General features: G+C 36.3%; 1 protein-coding gene across 1 annotated transcript; it reads right to left on the bottom strand.

Annotated features, from left to right (window-relative positions):
• Window positions 1–1808: 1808 nt before the first annotated feature.
• LOC106055583 (solute carrier family 15 member 4-like) lies at window positions 1809–14476 on the bottom strand. Its single transcript, XM_056021225.1, has 13 exons — window positions 14454–14476; window positions 13475–13632; window positions 12299–12397; window positions 11950–12014; window positions 10591–10730; window positions 8819–9006; window positions 8604–8651; window positions 7225–7274; window positions 6726–6902; window positions 5170–5356; window positions 4462–4665; window positions 2633–2767; window positions 1809–2308 (listed from the first exon to the last, which is right to left on the bottom strand). Exons 1-13 carry the CDS (start codon window positions 14474–14476, stop codon window positions 2097–2099), a joined length of 1686 nt encoding a protein of 561 aa, XP_055877200.1. The 3' UTR covers window positions 1809–2096.
• Window positions 14477–17186: the final 2710 nt, after the last annotated feature.

Here is a 17186-nt window from a genome sequence, read left to right as displayed (position 1 = left end):
TGTGGTAAGGAAATTGCAAGAGAGATAACTTACTAAAACTTAATGCTTTTGATTTGAATTTATTTATTTTTTTTATTATCGCCCCTATATCACCCATCGCGTTTCTAGATAATTTAATAAAATTGTTGCCAAAATTAGAAGATCAAGGACTTAACAAAGGATCTTATTTAACAAAAAAAAACTTGAATTATAAGACATTTATAGTTTTTAAAAATTTAGATTAGTTTGCTATACAATATATGTCATATTTGTTATGTCATCATACAGTACCATGTACCTCACATATTGTTTGTGCTATATAAATTAAATTGAATCGCAGCATTTAGTATCACAGCATATGCAAATTATATACTATTTCAGACGGTATTTGTTTTAGTTCAACACCTAAAGCGAGAGTAGAAGAATCTCAAATACTTCGTTTATAAAGAAGTTCTTTTCAACAAAGCTGAATTAACCCTTAAAATATTTAGTAGCATAATTAAGTTCCCCCTAAGACCTTGAGATCCATGGGGCAGACGATGCTAAGGTCATCTGTTTTTATGGCCAACGGTTAACGAGCAGGGTGTCAAGTGGCCAGCACAGCGACCAACCGCCTTTACTTTCGCAAACTAATGTCAGGTACCCAGATTTGGGTGTACTAAGGGGCGTCCTAAATATCCCGAAATTCAAAATCACAGTTTTCACCAAGATTCGAACCCAGAAACCGCCCGCACAAGAAACATAATAATAGATTTTTCTTTTAAGTGGCTCCCAAAAACGAAAAAAAATGCAAACAGTATCAACCTTGACAAGCATCGACAATTTTTTCTCTTTGTAAGCGAATACTTTTGTAGTCAAAGATATGAAGAATATGCCATATTTTGGAAAAAAAATTGTTAAATAAAAAAATAATAGTAACAATTCGATCGGTAGTGATGGGGAAAATGGAAATAAACTATAAACTAACTCTAAATAGCTAGCTAGCCTTTTAGTGTACAAACTAAAGGTCGTGCTGTTAAGCTATGTCTGTTTTTTTAAATTGTATGTTTTATTGAAATGTTTAGCTCCGATAGCTCGGTATAATTAAATGAAACAAACACTTTGGGTTACATCACATCAAGATGGACAAAAAAGAGTCAATCCATGGCCTTGTTTTTGATTTGTTAAAGTAATAGAATTGTAAAGAACCATTTGGCGTTGTTTTTCTCTTGTAAAAAAAAAACCTGGACAACCTATTATCGATAATGAGACTTTAGACCTTTCGCAAGACAACTAAATGTAATGTTAGAACCCTGCTTCTTCACAGACTTATTATACGTAACAGCGCGCTGTATGACACAAGACGTGAACAGTCTGGAGAGATGAATGTTATCATGATGCTTAGATTCAGTTCGCTACATTTACAACGCACTTATTTAAGCTATTCACTTTGAATGTTCAATTCCTTATTTGTGACATCGAAAGGTCAACCTATCACATACACATATTTTAGAAATCTGCACCCTTTCATTCATATGTTATAACTAATGCGTTAAAATGTGCATCCTGCAGTTTGGGAGGCAACATAGAAATTCAATAAAGCCTCACTGATACTGTTTGGTTTATCGGAAATAGTTCCAAAAGCTTCTAATATTTCGAAAATATCCGAGCCTGCCATTTTACCGACATTTGTTTAGGAAATAGAGACACGTGGGAGCTGGATACGACCTGGGTTTTTTTTTTTCTTAGGGGGGGGGGAATAAAAAACTTGTGTTTTTTTTAATCATGTGCGAGAGTTAATCAACGCAAATATTTTTAGTTTTAATTAAACAATTATTTCAGCATTATTCAAGATAAGATAAGATAATTTTTATTGATTCAATCAAATAGAAATTCAGTTTGACTACAATTGACAACCTCAGCGTAACTACTGTACAATAACAATATAGATGAAATACAAAATTCACACACGAAACACATGCACACTCACAACCAGCGCTCCATAAATAGACTTCTATGTACTTCTCGATGACGACAGATGACCTTGTAACACTCTGACCGAAAGTGGGATCATCATATATTTACATCATATATTTACATCATATATTTACAAGACATAAAAACATCTCATATTTACATCACAGTTCTAATGGTTTATGAGTAGTTCCTTCTGTCTGGTGTTCAATTTTGTCTTTGTGCTCGGCAGAATTTAAATTTGGCGCCGTCTCCTTGTACTTAAATCTCAGCGCCACCCCACAAAAAATAACAAAGTTGGCAGCCATTAGTCCTGCTAACAAAAACATCAGATTTTCCATCTTGACATGATTGATTTCGTCTCCGTACCAGGGATCTGAACCAAAGCAAAACATCAGTTAGATTTAGGAACTAGAATAAAATAAACTTTACACACTTCAAACTCAAAATTTTTTTTTTTAAAGTTTTACTTAACTAAGGACACCCAAACTCGGATCAAGTTGCACATTTTTGAACAATTCTTTCTTTTATCTGATAGGCCAAGAATCAATGAATCTGTCTGTCCGCCTGTCTCTTTTTCTCTCTGCAACAATTGTACAATGTTTCCAACTTGCCACATTCAAGATATGTTTATTGGTTCCCCTACAGATTAACAGCTTACTTGAGTTGATTGGGAATAAAATAAAGGGACTAGAAGTACCTAGTATAGTAGCTCGCTCGACCACCAGCAAGATTGCCATTGACACCAAGTTGCCTATACCCCAAGCTGCAAGAAACAGACCAGTCAGAAGACCCTGAAGACTTGCTGGGGCTTGGGTGTAGGCGAACTCAAGACCTAAAACAACAACAAAATTAAATATAATTTTAATCTAAAAAGTGGTGAAATATAATTAGGCATTTATTCCTTTCATATTTACTTAATGGATAAGGAGCAACTGACAATAAATTTTAGCCATTCACCGCCTTCCCACAAATAAGGGAGGTAAACCACCATTAGTTTTGTGCTGTCTGTCTGGTCGTTCATCTATCACATTTAGATTTTAAAAACTAAAAGCGCTATTAAAAATCCGATATCATCATATGTTCTTTCTTCACCTTTAACTATCCCTTAGTCTGTTGGACCCTTGGGGCTCCATGCAAGATTTGGCGACCGTCCTTCTCCATTCCTCTCTGTCCTTTTGCGTTGAATAGAACCTCCTTCAATGGCAGGCCAGTACATTCGTTTATGTTGTCTTCCCATCGATCTCTCGGTCTGCTTCTTTTTTTTTTCTGATACTGTTCCCTGAAGGAAGGTCTTTGTGAGCCTCGAATATGGCATTAGAGTTTTAGTTTGCCTTTCTTTTTTTTTTACAATAGTTAGCAGGTCATCATGGGGTCCAATCTCTGCAGTAACCCTGTCTCTAATCTCTTCGTTTGTGATGCGGTCTTTGAAAGTGATGCCTAGGATCCTTCTGTAGCATCTCTATTCCATTGCTAGGATCCTCCTCTCTAGTTCTGAAGGCAGCGTCGAAGACTCACAAGCATATAAGAATGTGGCCATGACCAGGGAGCGCATCAGTCTGACTTATGTGTCGAGGAATATGCCTTTAGTTTTTTAACATACTATTTTGAATTTTGCGAATGCAGCTGTGGACTGTGCCATTCGGTTCTATCGAGCTTAAAATGTGTGTGTTGGCTGGCTCGTATTAGCTGAAGAGATTTTGATACAGCCACGAGTGAGACCATCAGAGATGAGGTTCTATAAATAGAGGTCAAGGGTTGACAAGAGTTCACGTCTGTTGCAGTACACGATGGAGACGTAGGACATTATTCCAACGTGTACAAAATAAAAAATATAAAAATCTTATATTCAAGCGTCTATCAGGAAATCGACACCTAATGGACAGCATTCACCAATCGTAAACAAACAACATTTAGCCACGTGATAATATTGATAAAACAAAGAAAATTACGTATCACGTGACAGCCTTTATCGATTGCATAATTTGTATAGATTAGTATAGAAGAGATAGAGAACCACGTGGCAAAATGTTGTTTGTTTACGATTGGTGAATTAGGTCCATTGTTATCGTGTGTTTTTTTGTTTGTTTGTTTATTTGTTTGCTTTTGTTTTTGTAAACAAAAAGGGGGTTGGGGTATATCAAAAGCACAGTTTATATTGTACTTAAAAAAAAAGTTTTCTACAATGACCAAAGGCAAATGATCATAAACCAATAACCTCAATATTTAGCCTTGCTAGCCTTCTAGAATCTCTTCAACCTTTCTGGATTGTTCCAAATTTCTTGACCCTTAGTTAGAACTTCCAAAACATTTTGAAAAGAAGATGTTATGTTGTATTGTCACACACCCATTTGAGATCCACTGTGACATGTTATGTTGTATAAATGTGAATATGTCAAACAATATGGAACAATCCATTTGTATTTTCTTATTATCTAATCGAGTGTAACGTACAGGCTCGAGTGCAGCACTTGGAGTCTACCTTACTATCTGGTAAGTGAAAATCTAAGCGAACACTACGACACTTACAAGTCACACTGGTGAAGATTTCACTAGCGCCCACTATGGCGAACTGAGGAACTTGAACAAAGACAGACATCGAGGATGCGGTGAAATTTTCATTGGCTAAAACTTGAACATGAGATCCGCCTGGCTGATTCATGACATCCTTCCGATAGATCTCAACCACTCCGGCTACAACGACAGCAACCACAGACAGAACCATGCCAGCTCCTAAATAAAACAATAGAAAATTGTATCAATACGTGTGGAACAGTATATTCCCGTCGGTGTTTAAGTCCCAGTTTCCAAATGTTAATTTTTTTCCACCATCGTTTTCTAGAGTCCTAATTTTGTAATACGGTAATACATTATGGTGGATGTCTGTCCTTTTTAGTATATGTGTGCATATGTGCATTATTCACGTTTGTCGATATATTTATTGGTATATCACAAAGAAAAGATTTTGCCTAAGGTGTTATTATTTCTCTATTGATTATTCAAGAATGGACTTAACATGAGAGCTCAATATATCCTAATATCAAGGCAGTTGTTCTTATCATAAATTGTAAGTTTTATTTTTTCTAATTATTCAATTATAAAAAAATACAATTGATAAGTAGGTCTAATTATTTCCCTTTGACACTGTTAATGCACACATACTCAGAGCCTTGAAATTCTTTGTAAATTGAAAAATAAAAACCTGCACTACAAGGGCTACAAATCCAGTAAACTCACCTATTCGTTTCAGGTAGGTCAAAGGTAAACCAATTTTCTTCATGCACGGATAAAAGAGTCTGTCAATCACAGGTATAAGGATTATAATACTGATGTTGCCTATTGTGTTCAGCATGGCTGCTGGCACGTTGATTGAGCCAAGCCTCACATCCAATCTTTCCGACTGAACAAAGAATGAGCTGGTAGTCTGTGGATAGAAGAAATGAGAGCTGTAGCACCAATGTCCATGAACTAAATTAGTTTATCTGAAAGAACATCAGGTGTATTACATACGTCTATAGTACTAGATAAGGCTACAACTGAATGAAAGAACAAAGCGTCTCACGAGCGAGTCTTTTCTAGTCATTAATTACAACCAACCTCGCCGCAACATTAACAACTTTGCGAGATTAACAACAACTCCGTTATATCATCAATCTGCCACGACATCAACAATACCTTCGCGACATTAACAATACCCTCGCGACATCAACATTAGCCTCGCGACATCAACAATACTTTTGCGACATCAACAATACCTTCGCGACATCAACAATACCTTCGCGACATCAACAATACCTTCGCGACATCAACAATACTTTTGCGACATCAACAATACCTTCGCGACATCAACAATACCTTCGCGACATCAACAATACCTTCGCGACATCAACAATACCTTCGCGACATCAACAATACCTTCGCGACATCAACAATACTTTTGCGACATCAACAATACCTTCGCGACATCAACAATACCTTCGCGACATCAACAATACCTTCGCGACATCAACAATACCTTCGCGACATCAACAATACCTTCGCGACATCAACAATACCTTCGCGACATCAACAATACTTTTGCGACATCAACAATACCTTCGCGACATCAACAATACCTTCGCGACATCAACAATACCTTCGCGACATCAACAATACCTTCGCGACATCAACAATACCTTCGCGACATCAACAATACTTTTGCGACATCAACAATACCTTCGCGACATCAACAATACCTTCGCGACATCAACAATACCTTCGCGACATCAACAATACCTTCGCGACATCAACAATACTTTTGCGACATCAACAATACCTTCGCGATATCAACAATACCTTCGCGACATCAACAAGCTCGAACGGTGAACGTCCCTCTACTTTATCACCAGCCCTGCCACGACATCAACAATATCTCCATGACATCAACAACCTCGCCCTGACACCAACAACCTCTAATGATCAACGATCTCAACGCGAAATTTGGAAGAACCTTCTACCACTACTGTGTATTTAGTACACAAATAATGATTTACTTATAAGAGATCAAAAAATAAGACATATAATAATAAAAACAAAAAAACAACAGATCTTTGAGAGTGCAAGGATGGAAAACCTGCCCCGCTGATGTATAGCGGGGGAGGGGAGATTGGTGTGGGATTAGGAGGATGAGAGAATAACATGAATTATCAACAAACTTCTACAGTCGCGAGCTGGGTTTTATTTTGGGTTGAGAAACTCAAAAACAAAAAGTGAACGACGCCCAAGTTGACCCTTGAACTCAATTGATTACTGACCTGGGAGTAAATGGCGTAGTACATTATGACGAGTAGACAAAACGGCAGCACGCTGATGACGTCAGCTAAACCTTCCACTGTGACGTCATTAAAACTTCCTCCGAAGTTAGTCTTGGCTCGTGCGAACAGTTTCCGCTCCGAGCCTTCCGGTAGCTTAGGATCTGGATGCGGAGGGCGCTGAAAAACAAACAAACAGAAAAGGGTTTTTATTTGTAGGCCCCCTATTTGTTTCTGTGATAAAGGTAAGTCTCTGTGTACGTGGGGTCATAGCGAGAGAGTTACACTTGTTCTTTTTTACACAGTTTCATACAATCATAGACACATTTCAATCAGATGTAAATATGTAGGAATACACCTATAAGTTGTTTTGGCTAATAAAACAAACACTATTTCTCTTTTATAAACTTATCCTACTATCTGAAAAAATAATCCAACTCTACGGAAATGATTCAGATCTAAACCAAGAAATTGTTGACTATTTGTTCTTTAACCAACTTACATGACAACACCCTTGACGAAGTATTTTCAGAGCCACGACCAACACACTTCCTACAATCAAGAACAAAGTAACATTAGTGTTTGTGAGTTGTTGTTTTTCTATATGTATAAAAAAATTCTACGTAACTTATCTAGTTAAAAGTAAAAAGATTGCTTAATTGATAAAAGAGATACAATGTTACTGTGTCGGCGTTGCAACCAAAAACAATTTCCGCGTTAGACAGAAATACATTTATTGTAGTCCCTTCAACAATGACCACTGAGACATTTTCTTGTGATGTGGCAGGTATGCAGCAGTGCCGCCCTCTGAGAGGCAACGAGAATCTTCTTAAGAATGTTACGGGCCTTGGCGATATCTGTGACGTCGGTTATCATTGTTCCCTCCGTTGATATAACAACAGGGTATATTGTTATTTTAGATAACTTCCTTCAGCACTTGATCTCCAAGCCCAGGTTCCGTATCTTCGTTGTTTTTCCAGCTCAGTTTTCTAATCTAATGAGATAGTGGTACGGCGATATCAATAGTTCTTTTCTTCTTTTCTTTTTTTTTTAATCAATATACAGCTGATCAGGGCGATTAAAATTCACCGTTTTGTTAGTCAAAAAAATGCCTATTCCAGTATAATAAGTGATCGGTTGACTAGAGAACCTCTGAGAATTTGTAATAGTGAGTATACTTTTTTGCCATCAAATTGTCTGTCAAAGTCGGGTGTTGGTGTATTAGTTTTGCAACTTGGTTATGGTGACCCATGTAGTCAGATTCTGAAAAAGCTGAACCTCCTGCCATTATGTGTTCAATGGACTCACCAGAATTTCCGTACTTTCGGCATTTCTCAACAACATTGAGGGTGAGCCTTTCATAGTTTTTAGTTCAGATAATTCTCTCCCGTAATGCTGTGTCGATGCCATCTGTTTCAGGGTAAAGGCTTCCGGCTATAAGCCACGATAAGGAAATAGTCTTGTCAATCTTGTCACCGTGTAATAAAGCCGAGAACTTTCCATTGGCGTGTCTAATGTCCTGCGTCATTCAAATCTATATCAACATAAGTATTTTTCAGGTTAAAAACAGGTCGCCTCAAAGTCGTATTTGCTATGGAAATAGATTAGTTCATGGCTAGAGGTGTGGACTTTTGAACTTATCATGAAAACTTGCGTCTTATACAGTTTGTATATGTTCAATAGTCCACCCCCTCCATCCCTCCTAGGCAGATAAAGCCTTATGATGGAAGACTTGGGGCGTAGGCAGATAAAGCTTTATGATGGAAGATTTTGAGCTGTAGGTAGATAAAGCCTTATGATGGAAGAATTGGGCTGTAGGCAGATAAAGCCTTATGATGGAAGACTTGGGCTGTAGGCAGATAAAGTCTTATGATGGAAGACTTGGGCTGTAGGCAGATAAAGCTAAAGGTGGAAGAATTGGGCTGTAGGCTTAATAGTCTTGTTGAGAGCATGTCAAAATTTTTCACTTTTTGTTTAGTTCTTGGAATCAAAGAAATTAAATGGTTTCAGAATAATCTTGTATTTTAATGTCACAAAATGAACGTTATGGATTTAATCCTTAAACATTTAGATTTGTTATTTTGTGTATTACTAACAAGTAGTCCATATCTTACCCGCGGGCCGTGTTCTTGTGTACATGTTTCTAGGTAAAACAAACAGAATGATCTGAAGGAGTGTAACAACTAGAGGCAGAAACAGTCCCCAGGTGAAGCTCACGTTCTGTTGAAGGTACGCCACACCTGCATACGCCACGAGGGCGCCAATATTAATGACCCAATAGAACCTGCAAGGGACATATGCGAGGTAGCATTCATCACAGCAAAGCGAAAGTTGTTCTAATATGACAAGAGATGACAAATAATTTTTTGATTAAGTGGACTTCTGAATCTTTGACTTCAGCTACATATACTATACGCTGCACGGTGCACTGCCAAATAGTAGACAATAAACAAGAAAAACTCAATTGTAACTTTCATTTCACGCTGGAGTGTGAGAACATAAGTGTTTTTAACAAGCAAAATAGTTTAAAAATCAAGGGTTAATCAAGAAATAGTGTTAAGAATTATTTAAAGGGACTAAACCCTATAAACTTAGCCATATCTGAGAATACTGAAGAATTGATTTCCCTTGTTGGTATCGAGCAGTAATAATTAACTAAATATTTCCTCTTTTAATTGATTCATGTCTTGTCTACGCCAATGAATAATTGTATAAAGTTTCAGCCTAATCCGAGAATGTGCGTGGGAGAAATATTATGTGCTGAACTCTCACCAGCCAAACCAATTGAATTGATATAAGCGTTGTATGAAAACAATACAAGTCTGTGATGACTCTTAAATTTTGCTTTTAATTTTTGTATCTGTTTTTTTTTTAATTTAACAATGGAAATATATAAAGCGGAAATAATTGAATTCCAAATCTATTTACCTACTAATACGTGCGAGTCTAAAGTAGATTACAAAGTCATTTTGTTTTGTTTTTCCTTACAAAAAAACAAAAAAAAAAGAAGAAAACTGTTGCCCTGCTTATATTTTTGTCCGTATATCAGATTTACATCGTATAGTTGTTAGTCCGAGGATGATGAATCCAGATACTGTGTACAAAGCTTCTATCAGCTGACTCTGTCTGGCATCTGAGCACGTGGTTTCTACCACTTCCCATTCACGGATCAACTTGTGGCAATTTTTTATTGTCGATGACAACAGATAAATCAATCGAAAATATCGACCAATTATTTTATTAATTACATATAACTAATTACTTTTATTATATATAGACAGTAAAAACAATGGGGATATAAAACTTGTGTAGAGAATTAGGTCGTTGGCTAAAAATTTGGAACTAACAAAACCTTTAATTTTTTTAGAGTATTTGTATAGCTCAGTGGCAAGCGTGTAAGCTTTTTGCCATAGATGGTTGAGACCTCGATTTTAAAATTCAGACTCAGCAACCTTTTTTTTTTATTGCTTTTAAAAAGGCAGCGCCAACACCTTTTCTAAAATACCGCATTACCCCCCCCCCTTTTTTTTTTTCCCAACCTCCCCCCTCCACCTCCAACCGAAAAAAAAAATGGTCCGCAAAAATGATTGTACCATAGCACTCTGAACATGCTCAAAGGATGAAAATTGTGCAAACTAAAAACAGTAATTAAAATAGTTTCAATCGTAAACATGTAGCCTAGTATTGTTAGTCTAGATATATTGAAAATGTATTACATGAACGATTCAAAATAATGAATACTATTTCACTCAATATAAAGTTTGTCTTTTAAAATTATTATGTTTTATTTTTCTTGTTATTTGCTAGCAACGATCTCTCGATCAAGTAGCAATAATTCGTACTGCACTCCTAGGCCCGAATTATTTACCAGTTAAAAAAAGATTGGACGGCCTCTTTACCCAGACTGTCCAGTTGCTCAGCACCGAATGGACTAATGTTGGCCTTGAGACCTCCAGTGCCGACAGTTAAGAGAAATAATCCCACAAGATAGACAACTCGCTTACCCACCTTGTGAGAGAAAAATAAAAAATAAAATTATAAGTACATTCCCTTTAAAAAAAAACAACAATACATAATTACATCGAAAGAGATACATGAATACTATCCATATAATTTATAAAGCAATATTTATTCTATATATAGAGCTTTTATTTGTAAGTAGTTTTCTTATTCTAAATGATAGGATAAATTAGTAACAATTCTCTTTCTATCTTGCTGCTACTAGAGCACTGAATCGGGCAGAACCACAAAAGGCTATAATTAACCTGCTTGGATAGATTAACACGTAATCGTGTAATTTAATTAGAGGACCAATGTCTATCTAGTGTTGCCACTTAGACGTTATAGTTGTAACTCTAGAACCAGAATCCAATGTAAAGTTGGACGAGATTGATATGACAAAGTACGTCTCGTGATATTTTGTTTTGTAGTGTGTAGTAGTTACAGATGCCATACACAACAGAAGCAAAAAGAAGGGTGATAATGCAACGGCGCCAGGTGATCACATATGCCCAACCTGCGATCGCAGGTGTGTATCAAGGATTGGCCTCTTTAGTCACACAAGAAGTTGCAAAGGGAAAAGATAGTCTCTCGATACGTAAAATGCCACGGAGGGTGCAGTAGTAGCTTACAGTAAGTCAAAAAGAAGTTACTTTGAGTTACTTGTTATAAGGCAATGTCGTCGATTTCTGGGATTCAGCGCGAGAACAGTTTTTCACTTGACATCGCAAACCAAGTTGCGACCTACATATTTTCCTACAAAGCCGCAGGGGTCTATTTAAGTGTTCTTTAAGCCTCAAAGGTGTGTCAGGCGACTTTAGTGACTCCAGCTGTAGTTACTTATTGATGTAAGCATTGCCAGCAGAGATGATCTCCCCCAGCGATGCTCCCAACTTTACAACCAACTGGTCCAGACGGTAGGCCTGTCATTCCTTAACTCCATGCTTAGGTAGGAGAAGAAAGAGTGCATTTATTGATGATGTCATCAGCTTTTTCAACAACTTTTTCTGTGAAGAAGGACGCTAAAACGTTTTCCCAAAGCTTTGAACATCAAACCGGGTTATGATTTAAAAGTTTCTCACGTGTTTCAGCCACATTACGTCACAGGTGGCGTGACGTCATCTTATCGTTAGTTCAGATCTTATTTCCTCATTGAGATTTATTTCTTTTAATGGATTTTTTTTAATCAGTGTAAGTAAAGTGTTATTATGTAGAGAACAAGACATACCTGCGTTAGATCCTTCTCAAACCAGTCGTGAAAGTCTATAGCAGCACATTGAATAAATAGCATTGCTGAAATTGAGTAGTATTGAATGCGTTTGTCATTATTTAAATCTAGAAATAATTCACAATTTATGTCTGGTGAGAACCTTAGTTTATTATGTGATTTGTGATGTCATCAGTTTATTGCAACAATTGTTTCGTATTTTAGAATGTCCCCAGTGAACGAGTGATCTCTATATTCGGTTGAATTATTATAATTATTGTGTCATTTCTTATATAACTACAATTATGTGTTTCTGGGTTTTATTTTCTATTTTTACAACTATTACAGTACAAATGTATTTCACATTTACCTACTACGTTTAAAATTCCTGAAAACAAAATGGTTCGAAATCTTCCAAGCCATGAATCGGAAATGTAGCCACCAACTACAGGGAAAAGATTGGCCAGTGCTGGACAAAAGAAATCACAATTAGTTTAGATCATATCAATAACAAGACAATATATTACTGTTATATTACACAAATGCATTGAAAATCTTAAATTGTTAAGTTTGTCTTTAGCGAAAAAAAAAATAGAACTTTTTGTGGGAAAAAATCCAGACACAGTAATTGTTGTTGTTTTGTTTGATACACTTAATAAATATTTAATAACTAGAAATCTGAGTTGAACAATGTCTTTATCAAAACTAATTGGTCCATGTGTTCGGAGTAAAGAACAAGATCAATCACTTGGGACACGAATCATTGTTTCTGATGGAGATGTGTCACAAAATACAGTTCAAAACTGATCGAATCATTGGGACACGAATCAATGCTTCTGATGGAGATGTGTCACAAAATACAGTTCAAAACTGATCGAATCATTGTGACACGAATCATTGCTTCTGATGGAGATGTGTCACAAAATACAGTTCAAAACTGATCGAATCATTGGGACATGAATCAAATCTTCTGATGGAGATGTGTCACAAAATACAGTTCAAAACTGATCGAATCATTGTGACACGAATCATTGCTTCTGATGGAGATGTGTCACAAAATACAGTTCAAAACTGATCGAATCATTGGGACATGAATCAAATCTTCTGAAGGACATAAAGTAAATGTTAAAACTGATCGAATCATTCCCTAAATATAACGTTAATTTTGTAACCAATGTTTTAAATCATTACAAAATAATTTGACTACCATCACTTCGTTACAAAGAAATTTGATTTGTTTCTCTCCAGATAACTATTTCTATTTAAACAAGTACCAAATTATTGTTCACATGTTTTGAGTTTTCCTTCAGAATGGAAAATATTTCACCCTAGCCCAAACAACCCCTAGCAAGCGATGTCGGCGTCGCTACCAGGGATTGTACCCGGGACCATTGAAACGAAAGCGTATAACACGCTTATATAAGTTAACTCAGTGCTGCACAAACATTGGTCGTCTAGAGTCAAAACCTAAGTTGATACTTTTGATGGTTCGCTTGTTTCTATCAACTGTAAACACTATTGGAAAGATGACCAAACAAACACTCACCGCTAAAAGCCAAACTAATACTTGTAGCGTCCACCGTGTCCAGACCAAGAGTACTGGTACCAAACAGAACCATGTTGGCACTGACGCTGTAGAAGGCCAACCTCTCACACATCTCTGTGCCAAGTATACTCAGTGTCACTAGAACCTTCCTCCTGTCCCTGTGAAGTCATCAACAGACTAGTGACAATGGCAATAAAGAAGATCATGGGAAAATGTCATGCATTCTCTGAAATGTCATAAAAGTGTGTCATCAAGCAGCTCGAATTAATGTGCAGCTCGAGTTTATGTGCAGCTCGAGTTTATGTGCAGCTCGAAGTTATGTGCAGCTCGAGTTTATGTGCAGCTCGAAGTTATGTGCAGCTCGAGTTTATGTGCAGCTCGAAGTTATGTACAGCTCGAGTTTATGTGCAGCTCGAGTTTATGTGTAGCTCGAAGTTATGTGCAGCTCGAAGTTATGTGCAGCTCGAAGTTATGTGCAGCTCGAAGTTATGTGCAGCTCGAAGTTATGTGCAGCTCGAGTTTATGTGCAGCTCGAAGTTATGTGCAAACTTTCAGCGCGACGGGATAATGAAAAGTTATAAGAATAAATATTTCAAAATTTGACATTTTGGATTTTGACTTTGAAGAAAGTATAAATAATTAGTAGGAAATAAAAAAAATAAATAGATTAATTATGTATATTATAATATGTTTACCTCTAAGATGATATACTTCCAATTTATCTTTACCAATTAAGTGATATACATACGAATTTGTGCTTACCAATCAAGTGATATACTTACCATATACTTACCAATCACGTGATATACGTACCATATGTATAGCAATCACATGATATACCCATGAATACATATTTCCTATATAAAGGCAGCACTAGGGACCACATTTTATACGAAAGAAACTTGCAGATGAAGCATAGCGAAATAATGGACAACTCTGACCAGGGCTTAAGTTCACATGTGTAGCAACCTATGATTACCTATCAGGTGATACGCTTACCATGATCTCTTTAGGGGGCCGACACATTCAGCAGTGTTTCTTCTAACCAGATCTGCAGACGACGCACAAAAAACGCTAGGCGTCTCAAAGGGATCAGGTCTTGTTGGTTCATCGTCGATGTAAGCTGTGTTGTCAGCGCCTTGTCGAGTGCACTCGTCAACCGACGATATTGTGGTCAACATAGTCTAGTACATGTGGAGATAAGTAAGAGGCATGTCTGTAGATATGTAATTAGGCATGTATGTAGATTAGTAGTTAGGCATATATGTATATAAGTAATTCGGCATATGTGTAAATATGTAATTAAAGCATCTACATAGATAAGTATTTAGACATGTATATAGAAAAGTAATTAGGCATTATATAGATAGGTTATTAGGCATTAATGCAGATATTTTAAGTAATTAGGTATGTATGTAGATATGTAATTAGGCATGTATGTAGATGTGCATTTGTACATGTATGTAGATAGGTAATTGGGCATTATTAAATGATACTAGTTGTCACTACTTATTAAATGACTTTTGATTGTGCTTACTAGAGTAATTAAAGAGATCTTGTTTCACCTTGAATTGTTGTGCTATTTGATGTCGCGTAGGTCTACCTTAGTTAGTACAGGACAACAGATATTAAAATTCATCAATTAAGACCTTGATCAGCAGACAATATTTATTTATTTGACCATAAAATAAAATAACAGTTCACTGGCCATTCCAGCCATCAGTAATACTTCACTTAAATACACACAATAATCGAATCACAATTTTATCAAATCACAACCTAATCAAATCACAATATAATCAAATCACAATCTAATCAAATCACAATCTAATCAAATCACAATCTAATCTAATCACAATCTAACCAAATCACAATCTAATCAAATCACAATCTAATCAAATCACAATATAATCTAATCACAATCTAAATAAATCACAATATAATTAAATCACAATATTATCCAAATAGATTTCATCAAATACAAGTACCTAGCTAGTAACACTTTTTACAGAAAATCAATATACGTCTTTGACTTATTCTACATCTATGGCGTCGACTAATTTCTGACCATGTGGTCAACTCTCAGGACGAAACTTTTAGCCCACAATTCTCGATTAAGTTTCACTTTCACGTGAAACACAACAAAAAGTTATACTTCCTGATTCTCACTAATTCATGACACAAACAATGATGTGACACTAGTAATTAGGTATGTATGTAGATATGTAACTAGGAATATATGTAGATAAGTATTTAGGCATGTATGTACATAAGTATTTAGGCATGTATGTACATAAGTATTTAGGCATGTATGTACATAAGTAATTAGGCATGTATGTAGATAAGTAAGTAGTCATATATATAAATAACTGACTAGGCATATATAATAATAATAATAATAATCTTTATTATCCATAAGAAAATGTGTCTTACTATATGGGCAGTGTGCATTACACCAAACAAATAGTAAGAGAGATGAGTAATGAAACATTTATCTAGATGTCTAGTCCTTCTAATATGATTTCTTTCATTAATTTTCTGTTGATCAAAACATCGCCAATATAGTTTCTTACCTCTTGTAGCAATTAAATCAGTCCTAGAGAGGACACAGTCCTAGTGAGGACACAGTCCTATTGAAGACACAATCCTATGGAAGACACAGTCCTATTGAAGACACAGTGCTGTTGAAGACACAGTCCTATTGAGGACACAGACCAATGATTTGTAACATCTACGTTACACGTGACTCGGCTAGAGTAACACTTGTAAAAATCGGGTCATTCGAAGTTCACAGATACGCAAATAATGTTAATATTTCACCAGGTAGTGTACGTCAGTCTATACTGAACTCAACAGGATATTGATGTGGACAGTTCAACACTCCTGCTCTGTTACCCATTCACTCAAAGATCAGCTACAGGACAACTGATTCAATGACAGGATCTTGGGACAAAATGTTATGTCGAGAACTAGGATATGACCCCTAACTCTAAAAGGTGTATGACCTTACCTGAGTCCAGTGAATGACTCAAACTCCGTAGAGCAGTTGAAAACCTCTGCATCACAACAAAATCACAGCTTATTGTTATATCTTCTCTTGTAATGACGGTCTTTACTTTAATGGCAACTTCAATAGCTATTACATTTTTGTAATTCTCAAATATCATATTTATATTTTACATTTTTCGTTTAAAACAATGAAATAAAAAGGACATTGTTAGTATGCTATGCAAACATTCTCTATTTTAAATTTGGACGCTGGGTCTCAAACTTACTAACAGTGGCGTACCGAGGGGAGGGCGCCGAAACTTGGGAAGTGCTCAAATGGGTATCAAAATACTTTAAAAAATATCAGATATTTTTGTCGCGATGTTTGTGTTTAATTTATATGTAAGTTTTGTTTGGCTTACGTGTGATTGTTAATTATGAACACAACTGGGAGATAAGTAGGCGGTGAATCTCTAGAGATACATTACCATCTTAGAATTTTGGATTGGTTTTTAGTCTTAGTTTGAGAATATTGCCTGTATATATATAGCTCCTCCTTCGTGATGGAAGATGAACACATTTTTCATTTCCCATGGACTCGAAGATGACTGTAAAGTCCAATCCTCGCTTTAAAAAGCAGGCCGCATACGTGGCATGAGTGGTTTAGGTCAGTTGCAGATAGGCCTGCTTCTTCTCTCAGCTTTTTGTTGGTTCGGCGCTCTTT

Source organism: Biomphalaria glabrata, chromosome 2 (genome assembly GCF_947242115.1).
Source record: "Biomphalaria glabrata chromosome 2, xgBioGlab47.1, whole genome shotgun sequence".
NCBI classification, from domain to species: domain Eukaryota; kingdom Metazoa; phylum Mollusca; class Gastropoda; family Planorbidae; genus Biomphalaria; species Biomphalaria glabrata.
The sequence above is the reverse complement of the archived record's forward strand: the minus strand, read 5'-3'. Positions and strand labels throughout refer to the sequence as shown.